This window comes from Coregonus clupeaformis, chromosome 3, assembly GCF_020615455.1.
Source record: "Coregonus clupeaformis isolate EN_2021a chromosome 3, ASM2061545v1, whole genome shotgun sequence".
NCBI lineage: Eukaryota > Metazoa > Chordata > Actinopteri > Salmoniformes > Salmonidae > Coregonus > Coregonus clupeaformis.
In genome coordinates, this window is record NC_059194.1 from 26,936,636 (window position 1) to 26,958,241 (window position 21,606).

The 21,606-nt window shown below is 43.2% G+C and overlaps 1 protein-coding gene across 1 annotated transcript in view; it reads right to left on the reverse strand.

Moving 5' to 3' along the window:
• Positions 1-5,399: 5,399 nt before the first annotated feature.
• The window catches only part of LOC121538334 (adhesion G-protein coupled receptor G4-like), a 51,873-nt gene continuing 35,666 nt past the window's right edge, over positions 5,400-21,606 (reverse strand). The window contains exons 9-20 of the mRNA XM_045206574.1: positions 19,655-19,761; positions 19,262-19,466; positions 18,954-19,119; positions 15,658-15,831; positions 15,404-15,523; positions 15,158-15,310; positions 14,935-15,056; positions 14,438-14,706; positions 6,862-6,967; positions 6,483-6,769; positions 6,074-6,172; positions 5,400-5,965 (exon numbers count right to left, since the gene is read on the reverse strand). Of these exons, the coding sequence (XP_045062509.1) occupies positions 5,805-5,965; positions 6,074-6,172; positions 6,483-6,769; positions 6,862-6,967; positions 14,438-14,706; positions 14,935-15,056; positions 15,158-15,310; positions 15,404-15,523; positions 15,658-15,831; positions 18,954-19,119; positions 19,262-19,466; positions 19,655-19,761 (1,969 nt within the window). The 3' untranslated portion in view covers positions 5,400-5,804. The remainder of the gene's footprint in view (positions 5,966-6,073; positions 6,173-6,482; positions 6,770-6,861; positions 6,968-14,437; positions 14,707-14,934; positions 15,057-15,157; positions 15,311-15,403; positions 15,524-15,657; positions 15,832-18,953; positions 19,120-19,261; positions 19,467-19,654; positions 19,762-21,606) is intronic.

Consider the following 21,606-nt stretch of genomic DNA (forward strand, 5'->3'; position numbering starts at 1 on the left):
CAGGATAAGCTATTCAAAACCTGACTGAAATGTCATATTGTATTGGTCTGTATCTGTTATTTGCAAACAATGTCTGCTTGTCATTACACAAATTGAAGGTTCAAAGTAAATCAATGCTTATTCCTGTCAGCACATTACAGGCTGTTCACTACATCCTTTTTATGCAGGTTGGCATTTATTGAGATGACTCATGTCCTGGAGGCAGCTCTGCTGAGTGGTCACTACGCTCTAAAAAATGAGGGTTCCTCAAGGGTTCTTTGGGAAGGGTAATGGTTCTATGTGGAACCATAATGGTTCAAATAATCCTTTGAGCTCTTCAATGGTTCTTTACAGTTCACAAAAGGGTTCTTTGCTCTTTTAGTGATAATTAAAAACAACCTGTGGTCCAACCTGTGGTCCTCTGTAGCTCAGCTGGTAGAGCACGGCGCTTGTAACACCAAGGTAGTGGGTTCGATCCCCGGGACCACCCATACACCCAAAAAAATTTTTTATGCACGCATGACTGTAAGTCGCTTTGGATAAAAGCGTCTGCTAAATGGCATATTATTATTTATTAAAATGTAGGGGAGGGCTCATTAGAATATTTTGGGGTGTGGTTTGCACACAGCTCTTTTTGTGCAACAGTGAGTGAGATTGTCATTCCGGTTTATCTATTGTTGTGTTATGCCATTACATATTATATATGGCCAGTGACGGTGTCTTGTGAAAGAGTCATGTATGGCCTTGTGTCAATTGAGAACGGTTGACTAAATAATTCAGTGGTTCTCAATTCTCTTTTCAGGGACCCCCAGCTTTTCCAGAGGTAGCTAACTTGATTCATCTTGTCAATTAACACAATAATAACACCTATGGCATTTTAACAGTATAATATGGCTGACCAGAATAAAACACCCTGTATGGTTCTTCAAAAGGATCTACAAAGAACCTTTCAGATTGGTTCTATAAATAACCTTTTTCATTCTCCATAAAGGTTCCAGAAAGAACCATAAACCCGTATGAAAATGTATGCACTCACTAACTGTAAGTCGCTCTGGATAAGAGCGTCTGCTAAATGACTAAAATCTAAAATGTAAAATGTAAATAAAAAAGGGTTCTATATAGCCCCAAATAGGGTTGTAACCACTGCGGAACCCTTTTTTGGTGCTATATAGAACCTTTTTTAACGGTTCTTTGTAGAACCATTCTCCATAAAGGTTCTATAAAGAACCATAAAAAAGGGTTCTATATAGCACCAAAAAGGGTTCCGCTATGGTTACAAGCTAAATAACCCCTATCTGGTTCTATATCTTTTAGTGTGTAGCTGGAGCAGCCACAAAGTCATAAAGTCCTTAACCCTAACCTTAACCCTAACCTTAACCACACTGCTAACCCTAACCTTAACCCTAACCTTAACCACACTGCTAACCCTAATGCCTATCCCTAACCTTAACCACACTGCTAACCCTAATGCCTATCCCTAACCTTAACCACACTGCTAACCCTAACCTTAACCCTAACCTTAACCACACTGCTAACCCTAATGCCTATCCCTAACCTTAACCACACTGCTAACCCTAACCTTAACCCTAACCTTAACCACACTGCTAACCCTAACCTTAACCCTAACCTTAACCACACTGCTAACCCTAACCTTAACCCTAACCTTAACCACACTGCTAACCCTAATGCCTATCCCTGACCTTAAATTAAGACCAAAACGTTTTTACAATATAGACAATTTTGACTTTGCAGCTGGCCCATCTAGAAGAAACACTCAGTTTTGCCTCCAGGGCAAGATTCATAACAATAAATGTCAACCTGCCTTTTGCATACAACCTTTATGTCAACAACCATGTAATATTGAATACAAAAATTCCCAAATGACATGTCAGAGAAAAATAAATACACCATAAAGTGTTATGGGGAATTATAATAATCATACATGTATCTGCAAATATTGATAAAACCATACATTAGGTATACAGTCTTGTAAGATTATATTACAAACAAATGCATGCCATGTAGTCTCTCTTACCTGAGCAGGTGAGCTCCTCTGATCAAGGACCAAGTCCCAGGTTTGAATGATTGAAGTAACCTTTGATGCTGCCTACATGAAATTGCCCACAATTACTCAAAATAATGTTATTTTGACAACAGCACTGTCATTCCTCAACTGCTGCTGATAGAACACAACCTGTTAAAATCATCGTGCTTTCAAATTTCCAGATTCATGGAGAAAACATCGAACTCTTCGTTTCACGCATCCTGCGCTCGAGCTGCTGTGTGTAGAAATCGCGAGGGAGGGTGTGATGCGCTATGACGGTATGATGAGAATGTAACTCAACTTCCTCCACACACCTGCAGCACCTTATAAAAACATTCCGTAGTGAACTACACTGTCAAAAAGTAATGTTCACTATTAGAAAACTGTTTATGGGAACACATGCTATATGGAAAGAGTTTGTCAATTATAAAGTGTGGAAATATCTACTGTGTGATATTGAAAGGATTAAAATGAATATCATCGTTATAGAATGGCTATTACACCGAGATAACACCATTATCATTATTTTTGTGCACTGTGCAAGTAATAATCCTAATGTCAAACTAAGACAAGCTTTGTATGCTTGGTATAGATGTTTTCCTATAGGCAGAATGCAGACAGCTGAGCATTTTCACATGGTAATGTCAGACAATAATGTAATTGCAATAATGTAATACATTTATTTTAAAAAACTTTTCTTTTTGGGGGGGGTGGTGTGTAATAAAATGTTAAAATTATACTTGAAATTCTTATTTTAAATAGCTCTCTTGATTCATATTATGATAAATGACAATACATTTCAGAAAGTACACTGACAATAACAAAAGATACCACTGCGGTTTTCTTGTTACAAATGCAGAGAACCACAATGATAGTTACAGCCACCAATGGAGATGTGGTGGGACATCCTTTCACTAGTCAATATAAGGACACATTGAGAAATGGGATGTTATGCTATCATATGCTTGAATAGCCTTATTGTCAGATGTGTTGAGAACTGACCTTTTGAATGGACTACATTGTTGAATATGTTCACAATGTGTCCTCCACTAACTGTGTATACTGTCTGGAAGACACTTGAGCCAAACAAATTATATGTATCTTCCAAAATAAGACCCAGCTTTGAACTGGTTTACAAAATGTCATTTAAAGAGAATAAATACTCCCATTATACAACAAAGTGAGCAAAGAGATAACATACCAGAACAGGCACAAAAATTGGAGTACACTGTAAACCAGGGCCTGTATTCATAAAACGTAGGAGTGCTGATCTAGGTTCCGTTTTCATAATAATGAATATGGTTACATGGACAGAGGGTACCTGGTCCTAAACCAGCACTCCTACCTGAGACACTTTATGAATATCGGCTCAGGACTGTGAAGAAGTGTGTTAGTCCACATCCCAGCCCTAGGCCACACCCTGCAGTAATCCTACAAGACAAGGAGATGGATTAGACCCCAGAGGTCTGTCAGAGACAGTAAATGAACCTCTTCTTACAGACATGATATGGGAAGCACCCCAACTTAATAGTTTGTTACACTGTAGTGTAGGACATGCACTTTACATGTGTTTTGCTGCAGGGGCTGCTGTAGATATTGGTTGATGATTCTCACTGTCGATGGATCGTCGTTATCTATGATGCACTGTACTGAAGTTATTTTCATTTGTGTTCAATTAGACTTGCAAAGTGAGCGTTCAACATTTTATATTGAATTTGTAGAGAAAAGAAGGAAGGGAAGCGCTGCTATGATACAAAATAGTAGATCTTTATAGATAAAAGGTGCTAATTTTGATGCCAAACCCACCACTGGTGTGAGTGGCCAAAGAGCTCTATTTTCATGTCATCTAACAAATGTAAATGCCTGGAGTTTGCTAGACAGCATTGGCACTTGGATTGGAACCGGTGCTTTGGTCAGATGACATGAAAATAGAGCTCTTTGGCCACGCACACCAGTGGTGGGTTTGGCATCTAAATGAGAATACATGAGCAGAAAATATCCCCATACCTACCGTAAAATATGCTGGTGGATCTTTGATATTATCGGACAATTTTGCTTCCATTGGTCCTGGGGCGCTTGTTAAGGTCAACGGCATCATGAACTTTACCCAGTGCCAGGACATTTTAGCCAGAAAACTGGTTGCCTCTGTCAGGAGGCTGAAACTTGGTCGCAAGTAGATCTTCCAGCAAGACAATAACCCCAAGCATACATACAAGAAAATGGTTAGTTGGCCACAAAATCAACGTTTTGCAATGGCCATCTCAGTCTCCGGACTTGAAACCCATTGAAAACCTGTGGTTTGAATTGAAGAGGGCAGTCCATAAGTGCAGGAGGATATCAAGGATATCAAGGATCTGGAAGGATTCTGTATGGAGGAATGGTCTAAGATCCGCCCTGTCATTGGATTTAGGTTAAAAGTTGTGTGAAAAAAATATGAAATTTCCCTTACATTGATGACTTTTTGCAAATCCAATCAGTTTTCCACATTGATTCAACGTCATCACATAGATTTAAAACAAACAAAAATATGATGTGGAAACAGCATTGATTCCACCGGTTTTTGCTCAGTGGGCTTTCTCTGAGCAATTATATTAAAATAAAATAGTATAATTTCCCAATTTGTTTGAGCATACAATATAGCTTAGTATTGTAATAATTGTTTTTATACAGTCATTTTTGCTAATCTTTATCAAGGCTGTCAATAATTTGGGACCCCACTGTATATACAGAATGTTATTGTTACTTAGTAGCCCTATCTTTGTGTCGAAAGGCGAGCATGGGAAGAGTGCCATTCATACAGTAAGCTGCATTTGAGATGGAGAACTGAACATAAAATATCTCTACTGTATTATCCCCTATGCCAAACAATCCACATTCATCAACCTTCAAGTCTTTTAGAGATGGCCGTAAACATAACGTGTGTCATGAAATGTCCTGGAATTTTTCCCTGTTACAATGGTGACAGATCCACAGGGTAGGCCTACAGTACATTGCATAAAAGCAAGGAGGCTTTGTACATTTGTTTGAAAATATCTGTTCTTTCTATGAAGTGTCCTTGACTCTTTACATTTCACTCTTATTCACTATGTGTATATATTTATTTATTTAACATCATGAAAAGAAGAACAGAAACACATTTTGAGGAAGAGAAATGTCATTTATCAAATAGAATGCATAAAGTACCAAAATATTGATCATACTCTACAACAATAGTCTGACATGAAGTCGATTTTTTATTTTTTTTGTCATTTAGCAGACACTCTTCTCCAGAGCAACTAGGGTTAGGTGCCTTGCTCGAGGGCACATTGACATATGTTTCACCTAGTCAGCTCAGGGATTCAAACCAGTGACCTTTCGGTTACTGGCCCAACACTCTTAACCGCTAGGCTACCTGCCACCCTTTCTTATAATACACATTATTCATAGAGCTTATGGCCTTTAAAGCACAGAACAGGCTAACACTTGTACATAGAGTATGAACGTATATCTCCCGAGACTGCACTGCAGAGAGACATACGGCAGTTAGTGGGAAGAATACTAGTCATTTAGATAGAATCAGAAGAGTATCTCGACTTTTCACAGTATAATTCAGAATGGACTGAACTTAGGTGTCCTGAGCTCAAGTGTTTCCTATTGTTCCAAGTGAGGGGTGTTATGGCACATTTGTGGACTCTGTAAAGTTCAGTGTCCCTGTGTTGTGAGCCCGGCTAGGCCCCCTGGTGGAGCCAAGTTAACACCCCTTGTGGAACTAGACTAGGCCCCCTGGTGGAGCTACATTCGACTAGGCCCCCTGGTGGTAGGGTGGGGCAGAGCTACAGCTAGCTGTAGTGGAGTCATCAGAGATCTTCCTAGAGGAGGTGTTGTCAGACTTGACAGACGGAGAGCGGTGCACCAGCTGGTTTTGCTTGGTCTTGCCGCCGACTGTCACGGAGCGGCTCCAATCTAAACAGGGTCAAAGGTAAAAATGAAGCAACCTCAGGAACACTCTCTATAAACCACCTGGGGCTAATGAAATATCAGATAGACTGCTTGGAGGTCCCTCGACTGTACCTGAGTAGTCATTGAGCCTGAATCGGCCACAGCACAGATGGATCCACTGCTTCCTCACATTCTCTTTCATCAAGCAGTGGAACACAAAGATAAAGAACCCTGAAACACAGACGGAGAGGAGATAATGGGGTCTCTCTCGCTCTCTCTCTCTCTCTCTCTCTCTCTCTCTCTCTCTCTCTCTCTCTCTCTCTCTCTCTCTCTCTCTCTCTCTCTCTCTCTCTCTCTCTCTCTCTCTCTCTCTCTCTCTCTCTCTCTCTCTCTCTCTCTCTCTCTCTCTCTCTCTCTCTCTCTCTCTCTCTCTCTCTCTCTCTCTCTCTCTCTCTCTCTCTCTCTCTCTCTCTCTCTCTCTCTCTCTCTCTCTCTCTCTCTCTCTATTGTACAGTAGACAACAGTATATTGGTCCCCTTACCTTGCAGACTGTTGAGGACTGAGAAGAGGTAGAGCATAGGTACCCTGGCCGGTCCCCAGGTAAAGAAGGCTATTGGCCAGGTGAGACCCAATAGGAAGGTGAAACTGGCCACCGCCCTCAGATCATACATGGCACTGCGCTTGTTTACTGTAGCTGTAGGCTTATTGGTCTGCATGTGTCGGATCTGGACCAGAACCACGATGAACACGACCATGTTAAAGACCAGGACCAGTAGCACGAACGCCATGACGGTGATGTAGAAGAAAACGTTACTCTGCATCCAACAGCTGAGAACAGGAGGAAGAGGGAGGGGGAGAGAGAAATGTGATTAATCACATGTATCAGTAACAGTGGTCAACTGGCCATGCTGCATACTCACAATGGCTCAGAGCCCTGTAGAGAGTCATGGGAGGCCTCAGATAGAACACTGCCATAGGCATCCTTCTCTATGGCCAGGACCAGGCTGACTATCACCAGAGGAATGCCTGTGTGGAGACAGAGAACTTTACTTCTTCATTCTATTCCCTTGCGTCAAACAGGATCAGTGTGAAGGATTAAATCACTGACTACAATATAAAAGCACTCAAAATGAAATTAAATAACTTTAACTTACCTTGATTTGACTGATAGACTGATGTTCAGTGTTTCCAGATTTCTATTAATTAATTGCAATATGATTGACAATATGGGTTGCACCATTCAACTCGTCTATTTCTTCTACATCCATTAATACCAACCAGTAGTCGGTGTGATTAATGGGGGCTGAGCTAGAGTGGTGTTTGTAAGGGCTGATCCCGAAGGGGACTGGGGCCGGGTCTACAAAAACATCTGTAGAGTCCGAATCGTTTGAACTACAAACTATTAAAAGATATCTATGAAAAGCTGAGACTCTTATGAACATGCCCATATTCTATGATGCTCACAAGCTACACAAGAGTCGTAAGAAGGTAAGGGGTTCTTCTACATAGAAGATCATAGGAAATCTCAGGACATAGTGTCTATAACACTTTAATAAGCTCACATAGTTGCTGTCACAAACTCCAAACTCCACACAGTTGTCACTGACTAGTTGGATATTCATTTCCCAATGAGCAAACAATTTCTGTACTTACAGCATTCATATAAATTCATTTTATCAGGTATTTTCTTTGGCCAAACATATTTTTTGTTGTTGACATTTGTCAATAAAACTCATGAATGCAACTGTTTATTTCAAATAGTTGTGTGTTCTAATTGTAGCCCTGGTTGTCCTGAAAATAAAATGTTAAAACACTTCATTGTGAAGCTAAATATAAGGGCTGGATAAAGAGATACATAGAAAGCCGATTTTTGCTGGGGACCAATAATAAGTATGTTAAAAAGCAGCTTTTCTGTGTTTGAATGGTGTGGGCGTACCCCAAAACCAAAATGGTGTGGGCATATACCGGTCAATAAAAATATGGAGTGGCTGCGGTTCTAGGTTTTCTGGAACCTGGACGTTTTGGACTAAAGATAAAGAGATTTCTGCGCATGTGCAGGATCCACTGCGCTCTTCCCCCTCCGAGTCCTTTCAGCTGCTGCTTAGTGCTCACTCACTGCCGCTTGTTCGAACAAACTTAGTTGTTTGTAGTAATCAAAGCAAACATAAGCACGAAACAACAGGCACTCTAGCGATTTCATGTTATTCATGTTATGCAGCTATTTAGGCAAGCTATAATATATACAGTACATTCGGAAAGTATTCAGACCCCTTGACTTTTTCCACTTTTTGTTACATTACAGCCTTAATCTAAAATTGATTACATTATTTCCTCATCAATCTACACACAATACCACATAATGACAAAGCAAAAACAGGTTTTTAGAAATGTTCCATTGATCATTCTTGAGATGTCTACAACTTGATAGGAGTCCACCTGTGGTAAATTCAATTGATTGGATATGATTTGGAAAGGCACACACCTGTCTATATAAGGTCCCACAGTTGACAGTGCAAGTGAGAGCAAAAACCAAGCCATGAGGTCGAAGAAATTGTCCGTAGAGCTCAGAGACAGGCACAGATCTGGGGGAGGGTCCTATAAAATGTCTGCAGCATTGAAGGTCCCCAAGAACACAGTGGCCTCCATCATTCTTAAATGGAAGAAGTTTGGAACCACCAAGACTCTTCCTAGAGCTGGCTGAGCAATCGGGGGAGAAGGGCCTTGGTCAGAGAGGTGACTAAGAACCCGATGGTCACTCTGACAGAGCTCCAGAGTTCCTCTGTGGAGATGTGAGAACCTTCCAGAAGGAAAACCATCTCTGCAGCACTCCACTAAATCAGGCCTTTATGGTAGAGTGGTCAGATGGAAGCCACTCCTCAGTAAAAGGCACACGACAGCCCACTTGGAGTTTGCCAAAAGGCACCTAAAGAACTCTCAGACCATGAGAAACAAGATTCTCTGGTCTGATGAAACCAAGATTGAACTCTTAGGCCTGAATGCCAAGCGTCACATCTGGAGGAAACCTGGCACCATCCCTATGCTGAAGCATGGTGGTGGCAGCATCATGCTGTGGGGATGTTTTTCAGCGGCAGAGACTGGGAGACTAGTCAGGATCGAGGGAAAGATGAATTGAGCAAAGTACAGAGAGATCCTTGATGAAAACCTGCTCCAGAGCGCTCAGGACCTCTGACTGGGGCGAAGGTTCACCTTCCAACAGGACAACAACCCTAAGCACACAGCCAATTCAACGCAGGAGTGGCTTCGGGACAAGTCTCTGAATGTCCTTGAGTGGCCCAGCCAGAGCCCAGACTTGAACCCGATCGAACATCTCTGGAGAGACCTGAAGATAGCTGTGCAGCGACGCTCCCCATCCAACCTGACAGAGATTGAGAGGATCTGCAGAGAAGAATGGGAGAAACTCCCTAAATACAGGTGTGCCAAGCTTGTAGCATCATACCCAAGAAGACTTGAGGCTGTAATCGCTGCCAAAGGTGCTTCAACAAAGTAAAGGGTCTGAGTAAAAGGTCTGAAAACTTATGAAAATGTGATATTTCCGTTTAATTTTTAATACATTTGCAAAACAATCTAAAACATGTTTTTGCTTTGTCATTATGGGGTATTGTGTGTAGATTAATTTTTTTTTTTTTTTAAAGATCCATTTTAGAATAAGGCTGTAACGTAACAAAATGTGGAAAAGATCAAGAGGTCTGAATAATTTCCCAATGCACTGTATATATATATATATACACAGTAGCAGTCAAAAGTTTGGATACACCGACTCATTCAAGGGTTTTTCTTTATTTTTACTATTTTCTACATTGTAGAATAATAGTGAAGACATCAAAACTATGAAAAAACACATATGGAATCATGAAGTAACCAGAAAAGTGTTAAACAAATTAAAATATATTTTATATTTGAGATTCTTTAAATAGTCACCCTTTGCCTTGATGACAGCTTTGCACACTCTTGGCATTCTCTCAACCAGCTTCACCTGGAATGCTTTTCCAACAGTCTTGAAGGAGTTCCCACATATTCTTAGCACTTGTTGGCTGCTTTTCCTTCACTCTGCCGTCCGACTCATCCCAAACAATCTCAATTGGGTTGAGGTCGGGGGATTGTGGAGGCTGCAGAATGCTGTGGTAGCCATGCTGGTTAAGTGTGCCTTGTATTCTAAATAAATCATAGACAGTGTCACCAGCAAAGCACCCCCACACCATAACACCTCCTCCTCCATGCTTTACGGTGGGAACTACACATGCAGAGATCATCCGTTCACCCACACCGCATCTCACAAAGACAAGGCGGTTGGAACCAAAAATCTCAAATTTGGTCTCCAGACTAAAGGACACATTTCCACCTGCCTAATGTTCATTGCTTGTGTTTCTTGGCCCAAGCAGGTCTCTTCTTCTTATTGGTGTCCTTTAGTAGTGGTTTCTTTGCAGCAATTCAACCATGAAGGCTTGATTCTGTGATGAGTGTGATTAGAAGGAGTCAGGCGCAGGAGGGTGAATCACTGAATACAGAGTTTATTCCGTCGTAAACAGTTGCGCTGGATAGCGACAACAAAATATAGGCACAGGGGAATAATCTACCCCGGCAATACAAGGTACGGGTAGCTCCACCGAGCTACACTCAACTCACATAAAACAATCACCCACAAGGACAAGGAGGGCAGAGGGAACACTTATACATGGACTAATGAGAGGATATGAACCAGGTGTGTGTAATTGACAAGACAAGACAAATGGAATGATGATATATGGAGCGGCAGTGGCTAGTAAGCCGGTGACGATGAACGCCGAAGCCTGCCCGAACAAGGAGGGGAGGCAGCCTCGTCGGAAGTCGTGACAGATTTATACAGTCCCCTCTGAACAGTTGATGTTGAGATGTGTCTGTGACTTGATAGCGCTTGATGGTTTTTGTGACTGCACTTGAAGAAACTTTCAAAGTTCTTGAAATGTTCCGTATTGACTGACCTTCATGTCTTAAAGTAATGATGGACTGTCATTTCTCTTTGCTTATTTGAGCTGTTCTTGCCATGATATGGACTTGGTCTTTTACCAAACAGGGCTATCTTCTGTATACCCCCCACCCCTACCTTGTCACAACACAACTGATTGGCTCAAATGCATTAAGAAGGAAAGAAATTCCACAAATTAACTTTTAAGAAGGCACACCTGTTAATTGAAATGCATTCCAGGTGACTACCTTATGAAGCTGGTTGAGAGAATGCCAAGAGTGTGCAAAGCTGTCAGGATGGTAAAGGGTGGCTATTTGAAGAATCTCAAATCTCAAATATATTTTTATTTGTTTGTCTCGATCGTATACAGACTGGTCGAACCAAGGCGCAGCGTGATAAGCGTACATTTTATTAAACGATTAGACACACGACAAAACAACAAACAAACGATACGTGAAGTCTTAAGGTTACACCAAACAAACCTATACAGAACAAGATCCCACACAGACTGGTGCCAAACGGCTGCCTAAGTATGGACCCCAATCAGAGACAACGAGCTACAGCTGCCTCTGATTGGGAACCACCCTGGCCAACATAGATCTACACGATCTAGACACTAAACATAGAAAACTTAACATAACACGGAATATGCACACCCTGACTCAACAAATAAACGTCCCCTGAGTCAGGGCGTGACAGTACCCCCCCAAAGGTGCGGACTCCGACCGCGCCACATAAACATAACAGGGTAGGGGCCGGGTGTGACCACCACTTTCTCTCCACCTCCCTGTTGCGCCCCTGGTCTGGACCTCGGCGCGCTGCTTCCCCTCTCCTTCCTCCCACGACGTACCAAGTCTTGTCTGGACCCTGGTGTGGGAGACCCCGAACCTGGAGAGGGGCTGACGTCTGGGTCTGGACTGGCACCGCTGACTGGAGCTGGACCCGACGACGGTGGATCGAACTACACAGGCTCCGGACTGGAGCCGCTGACCGGAGCTGGACTGGGCACCGGTGGAGCGGACTTCTCTGGCTCCGGAGTGGAGCGGCTGACCGGTGCCGGACCAGGCACCGGTGGAACAGGCACGGGCCGTGCCGGACTGGACACACGCACCACTGGCTTGGTGCGGGGAGCAGGTACGGGCCGGACCGGGCTGACGACGCGCACCACTGGCTTGGTGCGGGGAGCAGGAACGGGCCGTACCGGACTGTCGACGCGCACCACTGGCTTGGTGCGAGGGGCAGGAACAGGCCGGACCGGGCTGGCGACGCGCACCACTGGCTTGGTGCGAGGGACAGGAACAGGCTGGACCGGGCTGGCGACGCGCACCACTGGCTTGGTGCAAGGGACAGGAACAGGCCGGACCGGGCTGGCGACGCGCACCACTGGCTTGGCGCGAGGGACAGGAACAGGCCGGACCGGGCTGTGAACACGCACCACTGGCTTGGTGCGGGGAGCAGGAATGGGCCGGGCCGGACTGGGAACACGCACCACTGGCTTGGTGCGGGGAGCAGGAACGGGCCGGGCCGGACTGGGAACACGCACCACTGGCTTAGTGCGGGGAGCAGGAACGGGCCGTACCGGACTGTAGAGGCGGACTGGAGGTCTGGAGCGGAGAGCTGACACAACCCGTCCTGGCTGGATGCCTACTTCCACACAATATGTGTGAGGCATTAGCACAGGACGTACGGGGCTGTGCACGCGTACTGGCGATACAGTACGTAGCACCGGCGCAGGATATACGGGACCGAGGAGGCGTACTGGAGACCACGAGCGTTGAGCCGGCACACCCCGTCCTGGCTGAATGCCCATCTTCGCACGACACGTGCGTGGTGCCAGCACAGGACGTACAGGACTGTGCCGGAACAATCGCGGCACAGTACGTAGCTCCGCATAACACGGAGCCTGCCCAGTCACACGCTTCCTTGCATGAGTACGGGGAGTTGGCTCTGCTCTAACACTAGGCTCCGCCAACCACCCTTTTAGCTCCCCCCAATTTTTCTCTCGGGCTTCCTCCTCGGCCGGCACCTTCTGCGTTGCCGCTGCTCCTCTCTATAGCGCGCCTCCACTGTCTCCTCCCAAGGACGGCGATCCATTCCGGCCTGAATCTCCTCCCAAGTCCAGGATCCCTTCCCGTCCAGGATCTCCTCCCAGGTCCAGGCTGTCTGCTCCTGGACACGCTGCTTGGTCCTCATTTGGTGGGATCTTCTGTCACGATCGTATACAGACTGGTCGAACCAAGGCGCAGCATGATAAGCGTACATTTTATTAAACGATTAGACACACGACAAAACAACAAACAAACGATACGTGAAGTCTTAAGGTTACAACAAACAAACCTATACAGAACAAGATCCCACACAGACTGGTGCCAAACGGCTGCCTAAGTATGGTCCCCAATCAGAGACAACTAAGTTAGGTATGACGCTTGTATCTTTGTAGTGACTGGGTGTATTGATAGACCATCCAAAGTGTCATTAATAACTTCACCATGCTCAAAGGGATATTCAATGTCTGCTTTTTTATTTTTACCAATCTACCAATAGATACCCTTCTTTACAAGGCATTGGAAAACCTCCCTGGTCTTTATGGTTGAATCTGTGTTTGAAATCACTGCTCGACTGAGGGACCTTACAGATAATTGTATGTGTGGGGTACAGAGATGAGGAAGTCATAAAAAAATCCTGTTAAACACTTTTATTGCACACAGAGTGAGTCCATGCAACTCATTAGGTTACTTGTTAAGCAAATTGTTACTCCTGAACTTATTTTGTCTTTCCATAACAAAGGGGTTGAATACTTATTGACTGAAGACATTTCAGCTTTTCATTTCTAAAAAAAAAAATCCACTTTGACATTATAGGGTATTGTGTGTAGGCCGGTGACAAAAAAATCTCAATTTTAAATTCAGGCTGTAACAAAACAAAATGTGAAAAAAGTCAAGGGGTATGAATACTTTCTGAAGGCAATGTATATATTTTTGGAATGTTCGTTCCAATCACCACCAAGTTTTTATTTCAGCTGTTCAGAAATATGAGGCTACATTATCATTCGCTCAAATTGGTTGAGGGTTCAGAAGAGGCTGAGTAAAGCATAGTGTAAAGAGAGAAACTTCAATGTGTTTGTAAAATAACACATGCGCAGAACGTGATTCGGATTCTTAGTTTTGAGAAAGACATTTCCAGAGGTGCGGGGCGGGGGCGAAAACTCGGTGTTTGTATCCTCGGCCATAAAAATATTAATGACAAGTAAACAGCTGATTGGCCAGCTCAGCCAATGTAACATCTCAGCCAAAAACATGACATCATCCTCTCTGCGTAAATAGCAAGCATTTTGTAAACGGTTTGAGTTGGGGTTTTTAAGAGTTTTTTCTCAAATTTTTGATTTGGCCACAAATACAAGTATAGGACGAGTCAACGACATTATTTGGGTATGAGTTAACAGATTATGAGCTTTTAAAATATTTTAATTGGACAGTTACTTTAAAGATGTTATTACAAGTGTCCTTATTTTGCCTCAGACTGCCTTGGCTTACCCCAGCCGAGGGCGCAGAACTTGAGGATGTAGGAGGGGATGTAAACGTTGAAGACCTTGACCAGAGCGAAGTACATGTGGACGGCCTCCAGGCCCATCCAGGTGAATGAGGCTAACAGGAAGTAGTGCAGCGTGGCTGCCGTGGTGATGCAGAGGCCGTAGCAGCCGAAGGAGGACAGCCAGGAGTCCAGCAGGAAAACCAGGTTGAGGCCCAGCAGAGCCACAGTGAGGTTGATGAGGATCTTAGACGGATAGTCTCGACGCAGCTTCCTGTGACAGTGGAAAGGAGAAAGTGTGTGAGAGATAGAGATAGAGGCACAGGGTGAGAAATTGGGAGATGAGTGGAAAGAGAGTGAGAATGAGAGGAATGGTGAGAGTGGCAGATGAAGTACAGGAGGAGATTAGATAATACAGAGAGAAAAGGGGGAGAGATGTGAAGGGATACAGAAAAATACAGAACAATATTCTATATGTCTATATGTCTGGATGCTGACTTACTCAAAGACCATGTAGGTGAGCAGGCTGATGCCCAGGAAGATGGAGGACACACCACAGCCCAGGTAGGAGATGACCATCAGTGTCTGCTGGTCAGCCTCACTGATAGGAGTCCTTGACACATCCTGTAGGACACCACAGAGGTCAAAGGTCAAAAGGAGCATAATATATCAGTCCAGATGCACTGTACTAATGCAGTTATGTGATTTGAACAAAGATGACTCACCAGGAGCACGCCAAAATGGGTCAGGTGGTAACAGTGGCAGGTGGTCTGATAAGCGGTGATGCTTGGTAGTGTCTCACAGCCGTTGCTGTCCCACCCACCACTCCCATTGTTCTTCTGGAAGTCCCAATACACACACGCCACCTTGTCGTTTTTCTGTTGGGGAAGCAAAGGATGTAGCTAGTCAGGCGCTAAAGCAGAAACATTACTACGCTCAGTGGTAAGATGAAGCTATTTTTCATTCCTCACCTCTTTGGGCTTGAGGTGACTAAGTGTCACCACCACGGGATTCCTTAGGTTGCTGACATTGCTGTTGTTGACACTGGCAGACACCACGTAACTATTCAGCGTCCAGTTGGTCTTTGGGTCCTGTGAATGATCATAAAACTTTAACACTGAATGATTGTACATTTGCTGCAAGTTTTCATTTAAAATAAGAAAACCATTAAACACCTGTAGTATCCTTCCTTATTAATTAATAATTAACCAAAATAATTATACACCTCATATGTTGTAGATGGCATCACCCTGAAGAGCTCCTGTATGCCATAGAAGTGGAACTGAACTCTCTTTTTTTTGTTTTCCTCGGGGAAGAAGTTCTGAAGGGCATGGGGTAGAGAGATGGACACCACTCTGCCGTCGGAAGGCTGACTCATGAATGTCTGGTTGACAAAGATCTACAACAGAAAGAGGTGTACATATACTTACCAGGTGATGCACACTCACTTACACACACACAGCCAACACTGCTGTCCCATGCTATAGAGACATTGAACCACTGGTCACTTCCTGTTTCACACTGTGTATTTAAATACTGTATCCCCAACGTAGCTCATCATAATATTTCTACTACTGTACATTGTATTTTAGTTACACTGTTTATACACACTACATTTTAGTCATTTAGCAGACACTCTTATCCAGAGCGACTCACAGGAGCAATTAGGGTTAAGTGCCTTGCTCAAGGGCACCGACAGACTTTTCACTTAGTCGGCTCAGGGATTAGAACCAGCGACCTTTCGGTTACTGGCACAATGCTCTTAACTACTAAGCTACCTGCTGCCCATATTTATTTATACACTGGATCCTTGACATATTATTCTACTGCTGTACATATCTTTCTAAGCTGATCTTGTGTAAATTCTCCCGGTGTATAACGTTATACAGTACGTATAGATTGCATTTGGGTTTTTAATCAGATTTATCCCGCCGTTCTTGATTTCTTGTCTTTTTTTCCCCTTACATTACTTTTTAATGCATTGTTAGGATGTAGTAACATAAGCATTTCGCTGCACCCACTATAACACCTGCTAAACTGTGTACGCGACCAATAAACTTTGATTTGATTTGAAATAATCAAAACGTATGTATAATTATTTATTCAAGTCGTCATATATAACTGTAATTGGTCATTACACCACAGTGAAAACACTGGACACGTGTTGGAATAAACACTGTTATTGTAAAACTGTAAGGTTCTGTATTTATTTTCTTAGTTCACCTTGTGTTCTTGAACGTAGTCCTGTTTCTTTGTGTTCTTGAACGTAGCCCTGTCTTTCATTTTTGTTCATTGATTTCACCTGTGTTAGTTACTCACCTGGTCTCATCAGCTCCTTATTTAGTACAATTCATTCTGTTTGTGCCTTGTGAGGTATTGTTCATTTTGACTCTACTAAGCCTTTTCCTAGCTCGTTTGTGAGAACCAGTTATAGCCTTCAGTCCTAGTTTTTGATTCACCTGCCTGTTTGCCTACCTCTGTATGACCATTGCCAGCCTGTGACCAAAATTCCTGCCTTCTGCGAAGGCGAAATAAACACCTGCCGCGCTCTGCGCGTGAATCTACACCTTTTTCTCCCTGTGTATAAATCATGTGCTGTTTTTCCACATTGAAGGTTAACTAGAAATTAATGCTACAGGCTAGAGTCATTCCGAGAAACCTTTAACTGTTTCACAATAACCTCTGCATGTGTCCTACATTTCTCTGTTCATTCAAGGCCATGCCCTCATTTGAATGGAGTAAAAACAGTCCAGTGTTTCATGCAATTGATTTTCAGTAAGGAAGGAATCGAGCAAAAAAGGATCTGACATTTATATTGACAGGACAGGTACAGTGTCTTGCGAAAGTATTCACCCCCCTTGGCATTTTTCCTATTTTGTTGCCTTACAACCTGGAATTAAAATTGATTTTGGGGGAGGGTTTGTATCATTTGATTTACACAACATACCTACCACTTTGAAGATGCAAAATATTTTTGGGGGTGAAACAAACAAGAAATAATTTGAGCATGCATAACTATTCACCCCCCACCCCCAAAGTCAATACTTTGTAGAGCCACCTTTTGCAGCAATTACAGCTGCAAGTCTCTTGGGGTATGTCTCTATAAGCTTGGCACATCTAGCCACTGGGATTTTTGCCCATTCTTCAAGGCAAAACTGCTCCAGCTCCTTCAACTTGGATGGGTTCCGCTGGTGTACAGCAATCTTTAAGTCATACCACAGATTCTCAATTGGATTGAGGTCTGGGCTTTGACTAGGCCATTCCAAGACATTTAAATGTTTCCCCTTAAACCACTCGAGTGTTACTTTAGCAGTATGCTTAGGGTCATTGTCCTGCTGGAAGGTGAACCCAGTCTCAAATCTCTGGAAGACTGAAACAGGTTTCCCTCAAGAATTTCCCTGTATTTAGCGCCATCCATCATTCCTTCAATTCTGACCAGTTTCCCAGTCCCTGCTGATGAAAAACATCCCCACTGCATGATGCTGCCACCACCATACTTCATTGTGGGGGTGGTGTTCTCTGGGTATTGAGAGGTTTTCCTTGATGGCCAAAAAGCTCAATTTTAGTCTCATCTGACTAGAGTACCTTCTTCCATATGTTTGGGGAGTCTCCCACATGCCTTTTGGCGAACACCAAATGTGTTTGCTTATTTCTTTCTTTAAGCAATGGCTTTTTTCTGGCCACTCTTCCGTAAAGCCCAGCTCTGTGGAGTGTACGTCTTAAAGTGGTCCTATGGACAGATACTCCAACCTCCGCTGTGGAGCTTTGCAGCTCCTTCAGGGTTATCTTTGGTCTCTTTGTTGCCTCTCTGATTAATGCCCTCCTTGCCTGGTCTGAGAATTTTGGTGGGTGGCCCTCTCTTGGCAGGTTTGTTGTGGTGTCATATTCTTTCCATTTTTTAATAATGGATTTAATGGTTCTCCGTGGGATGTTCAAAGTTTCGGATATTTTTTTATTACCCAACCCTGATCTGTACTTCTCCACAACTTTGTCCCTGACCTGTTTGGAGAGATCCTTGGTCTTCATGGTGCCGCTTGCTTAGTGGTGTTGCAGACTCTGGGGCCTTTCAGAACAGGTGTATATATACTGAGATCATGTGACAGATCTAGTGACACTTAGATTGCACACAGGTGGACTTTATTTAACTAATTATGTGACTTCTGAAGGTAATTGGTTGCACCAGATCTTATTTAGGGGCTTCATAGCTAAGGGGTTGAATACGTATGCACGCACCACTTTTCCGTTATTTATATTTTAGAATTCTTTTTAACAAGTAATTTTTTTCATTTCACTTCACCAATTTGGACTATTTTGTGTATGTCCATTACATGAAATCCAAATAAAAATCCATTTAAATTACAGGTTGTAATGCAACAAAATAGTAAAAACGCCAAGGGGGATGAATACTTTTGCAAGGCACTGCTGGAGTATAGACACTGTATCTCTGTCAGCTGTGATAGCCACTGCATGTCAAATCCAGTAGGTGCCTGACCAGAAAATAGAGTGTTATTACTGTCTTACCTCTGGAGCAAGGCCAGTTGAAAAGGAGGACACACCAAACGTGAGGCCCTGGAACTGGCCTGGATCTACATTGATCATGGAGAGAGCCAGGGAGGGGACGGTCACATTTTGTGACTCCTCAGGGAAATCCATCTGGTCCCCTACGCTGCCTGTGATACCCAGTATGCTGTTGGGAACGTGATGGGAAATGTGCGTGACATATTTGCCATAAAGGACAGCAGAGGATGAAGAAAATGAGACAAGGCAAGATTCAAATGTACTCTTGTAATGCAACCATATTCCCTCTCCCCATTGTCCCTTTCCCTTACTTGTTGGCGACCGCTGATAGGTCAGAACTGGACCCCAGGATGTCAGCGATTATGCTGACAATGTCCTCGCCAAGGGCAGGGGTCACTGTACTGACCCCCAGAACCTCATCCAGCTTCTGGACCACGGTGGCCAGCTGGGAGTCACTCAGGTCCCCCTCGACACCCAGGAGGTCCTCAATCATGTCCACCACGTCTGCTGAGTTGTCTGGGAGGAAAAGACACAAAGTCCAATGTTATGTAATACAATATATTGTAATATTTGAATATAATACTACAGAAAAACAAAGGGAAAGGGAAGAACATGTATGCCGTAGGTACAGTGTAATACATGACAAATTACTGTTATTTCACCAGAACCTAGTCACTGGTATTTAGACTGCACAAGGGACTTACTTGCTGTGACGGTGACATTGTCCAGATCAGAGATGGTGATCACCGGCTTGCATGCCTTCAGGTTTGGTTCACCCCATTTGGCCTTCTCAGTCACTCCATCCAACTCACTAAAGTGAAGAAGGGGGCCAAGAGAAAAGGAGATTCAGGTGAAATGAGCAGAAGATGAGAGGGCCAGTCTTGTCTTGTTCTGATCTGTAGTTAATAAGCAATCTGTTGCTATTTTGCATAATTGCACATCTCTTTTTACGATGATCAAAAACAATTATTTCAGAGAGGAGGGTGGGCTAAGGAGTCATCATGGGGAATGTAAGTCAAAGGACTTTCCATTCAATTATATGTGATGATTATTTTCTTTCCCTTCAACAGGCACGTTCACAGATAGGAGTCAACTGCCCCAGTATATGTGCGTTAGAGACCTCTCTAACGCCCAGAAAGCTCTGATTCAAACTCCCATTCACCAGCTCTGCAAGCGTTATAATGTCAAAATACATGAGTTACTCACTAAATATGGAGTTTCGGTGAGCAACTATCTTCATTTACTCCCGTTACACGGCCGGTATGTACTTCCAAAAATTTATAAATAAAAATGTATAAGAAACCTACTTCAGACTTGTCCATGGCAGTAATGCGTGATACAGTACATTGGAGGTACCAAATAGGTATTTTTTCGGTTGCTTGTACATTTTTATTTAGACCTTTTTTGGAAGTACATACCTGCCATAACAGGAGTAAATGAAGATAGTTGCCCAGCGAAACTCCATATTTGGTGAGTAACGAACGTATTTTGACATTATAACGCTTACAAAAATGGTGAATGAGAATTCGAATCGTAGCTTTCTGGGCGTTAGTAGAAGACATATGAATAAAAAAATGTTTTCCCTCGTTATGTCGAGATCACAACTTATTTATCTCATGATCACGACATAACAAAAGTTGTTTTTTCGAGATCACAAGATAATTTTCTTGTGATCACAAAATAACAAAAGTTGTTTTGTCGAGATCACAAGATCATTTTCTCGTGATCACAAAATAACAAAAGTTGTTTTGTCGAGATCACAAGATAATCAAAAGTACCATGCATCATCAGTTCATTTGTTCAGATGCACGATAACCACCATCAAGGAGCCCTGTGGCTGAGTTGATGCAATGCGGGGCATTTAAGCTCTGAGCGATGCCTGACCGGTAGCATCATCTCCCAGGCTGCGTGCCACCCCCAAGACTACAGCCAATCGCATGCAAGGAACAACGCAGCTAACTTTGCTAGTCTTGTGGCTAGTTAGCTACCTAGTCTTGTGGTTGTTTGCTTGCATAACTATGCTAGTTGTTAGCTTGCATAACTGATACAGTGGGGAAAAAAAGTATTTAGTCAGCCACCAATTGTGCAAGTTCTCCCACTTAAAAAGATGAGAGAGGCCTGTAATTTTCATCATAGGTACACGTCAACTATGACAGACAAAATGAGGAAAAAAAATCCAGAAAATCACATTGTAGGATTTTTTATGAATTTATTTGCAAATTATGGTGGAAAATAAGTATTTGGTCACCTACAAACAAGCAAGATTTCTGGCTCTCACAGACCTGTAACTTCTTCTTTAAGAGGCTCCTCTGTCCTCCACTCGTTACCTGTATTAATGGCACCTGTTTGAACTTGTTATCAGTATAAAAGACACCTGTCCACAACCTCAAACAGTCACACTCCAAACTCCACTATGGCCAAGACCAAAGAGCTGTCAAAGGACACCAGAAACAAAATTGTAGACCTGCACCAGGCTGGGAAGACTGAATCTGCAATAGGTAAGCAGCTTGGTTTGAAGAAATCAACTGTGGGAGCAATTATTAGGAAATGGAAGACATACAAGACCACTGATAATCTCCCTCGATCTGGGGCTCCACGGAAGATCTCACCCTGTGGGGTCAAAATGATCACAAGAACGGTGAGCAAAAATCCCAGA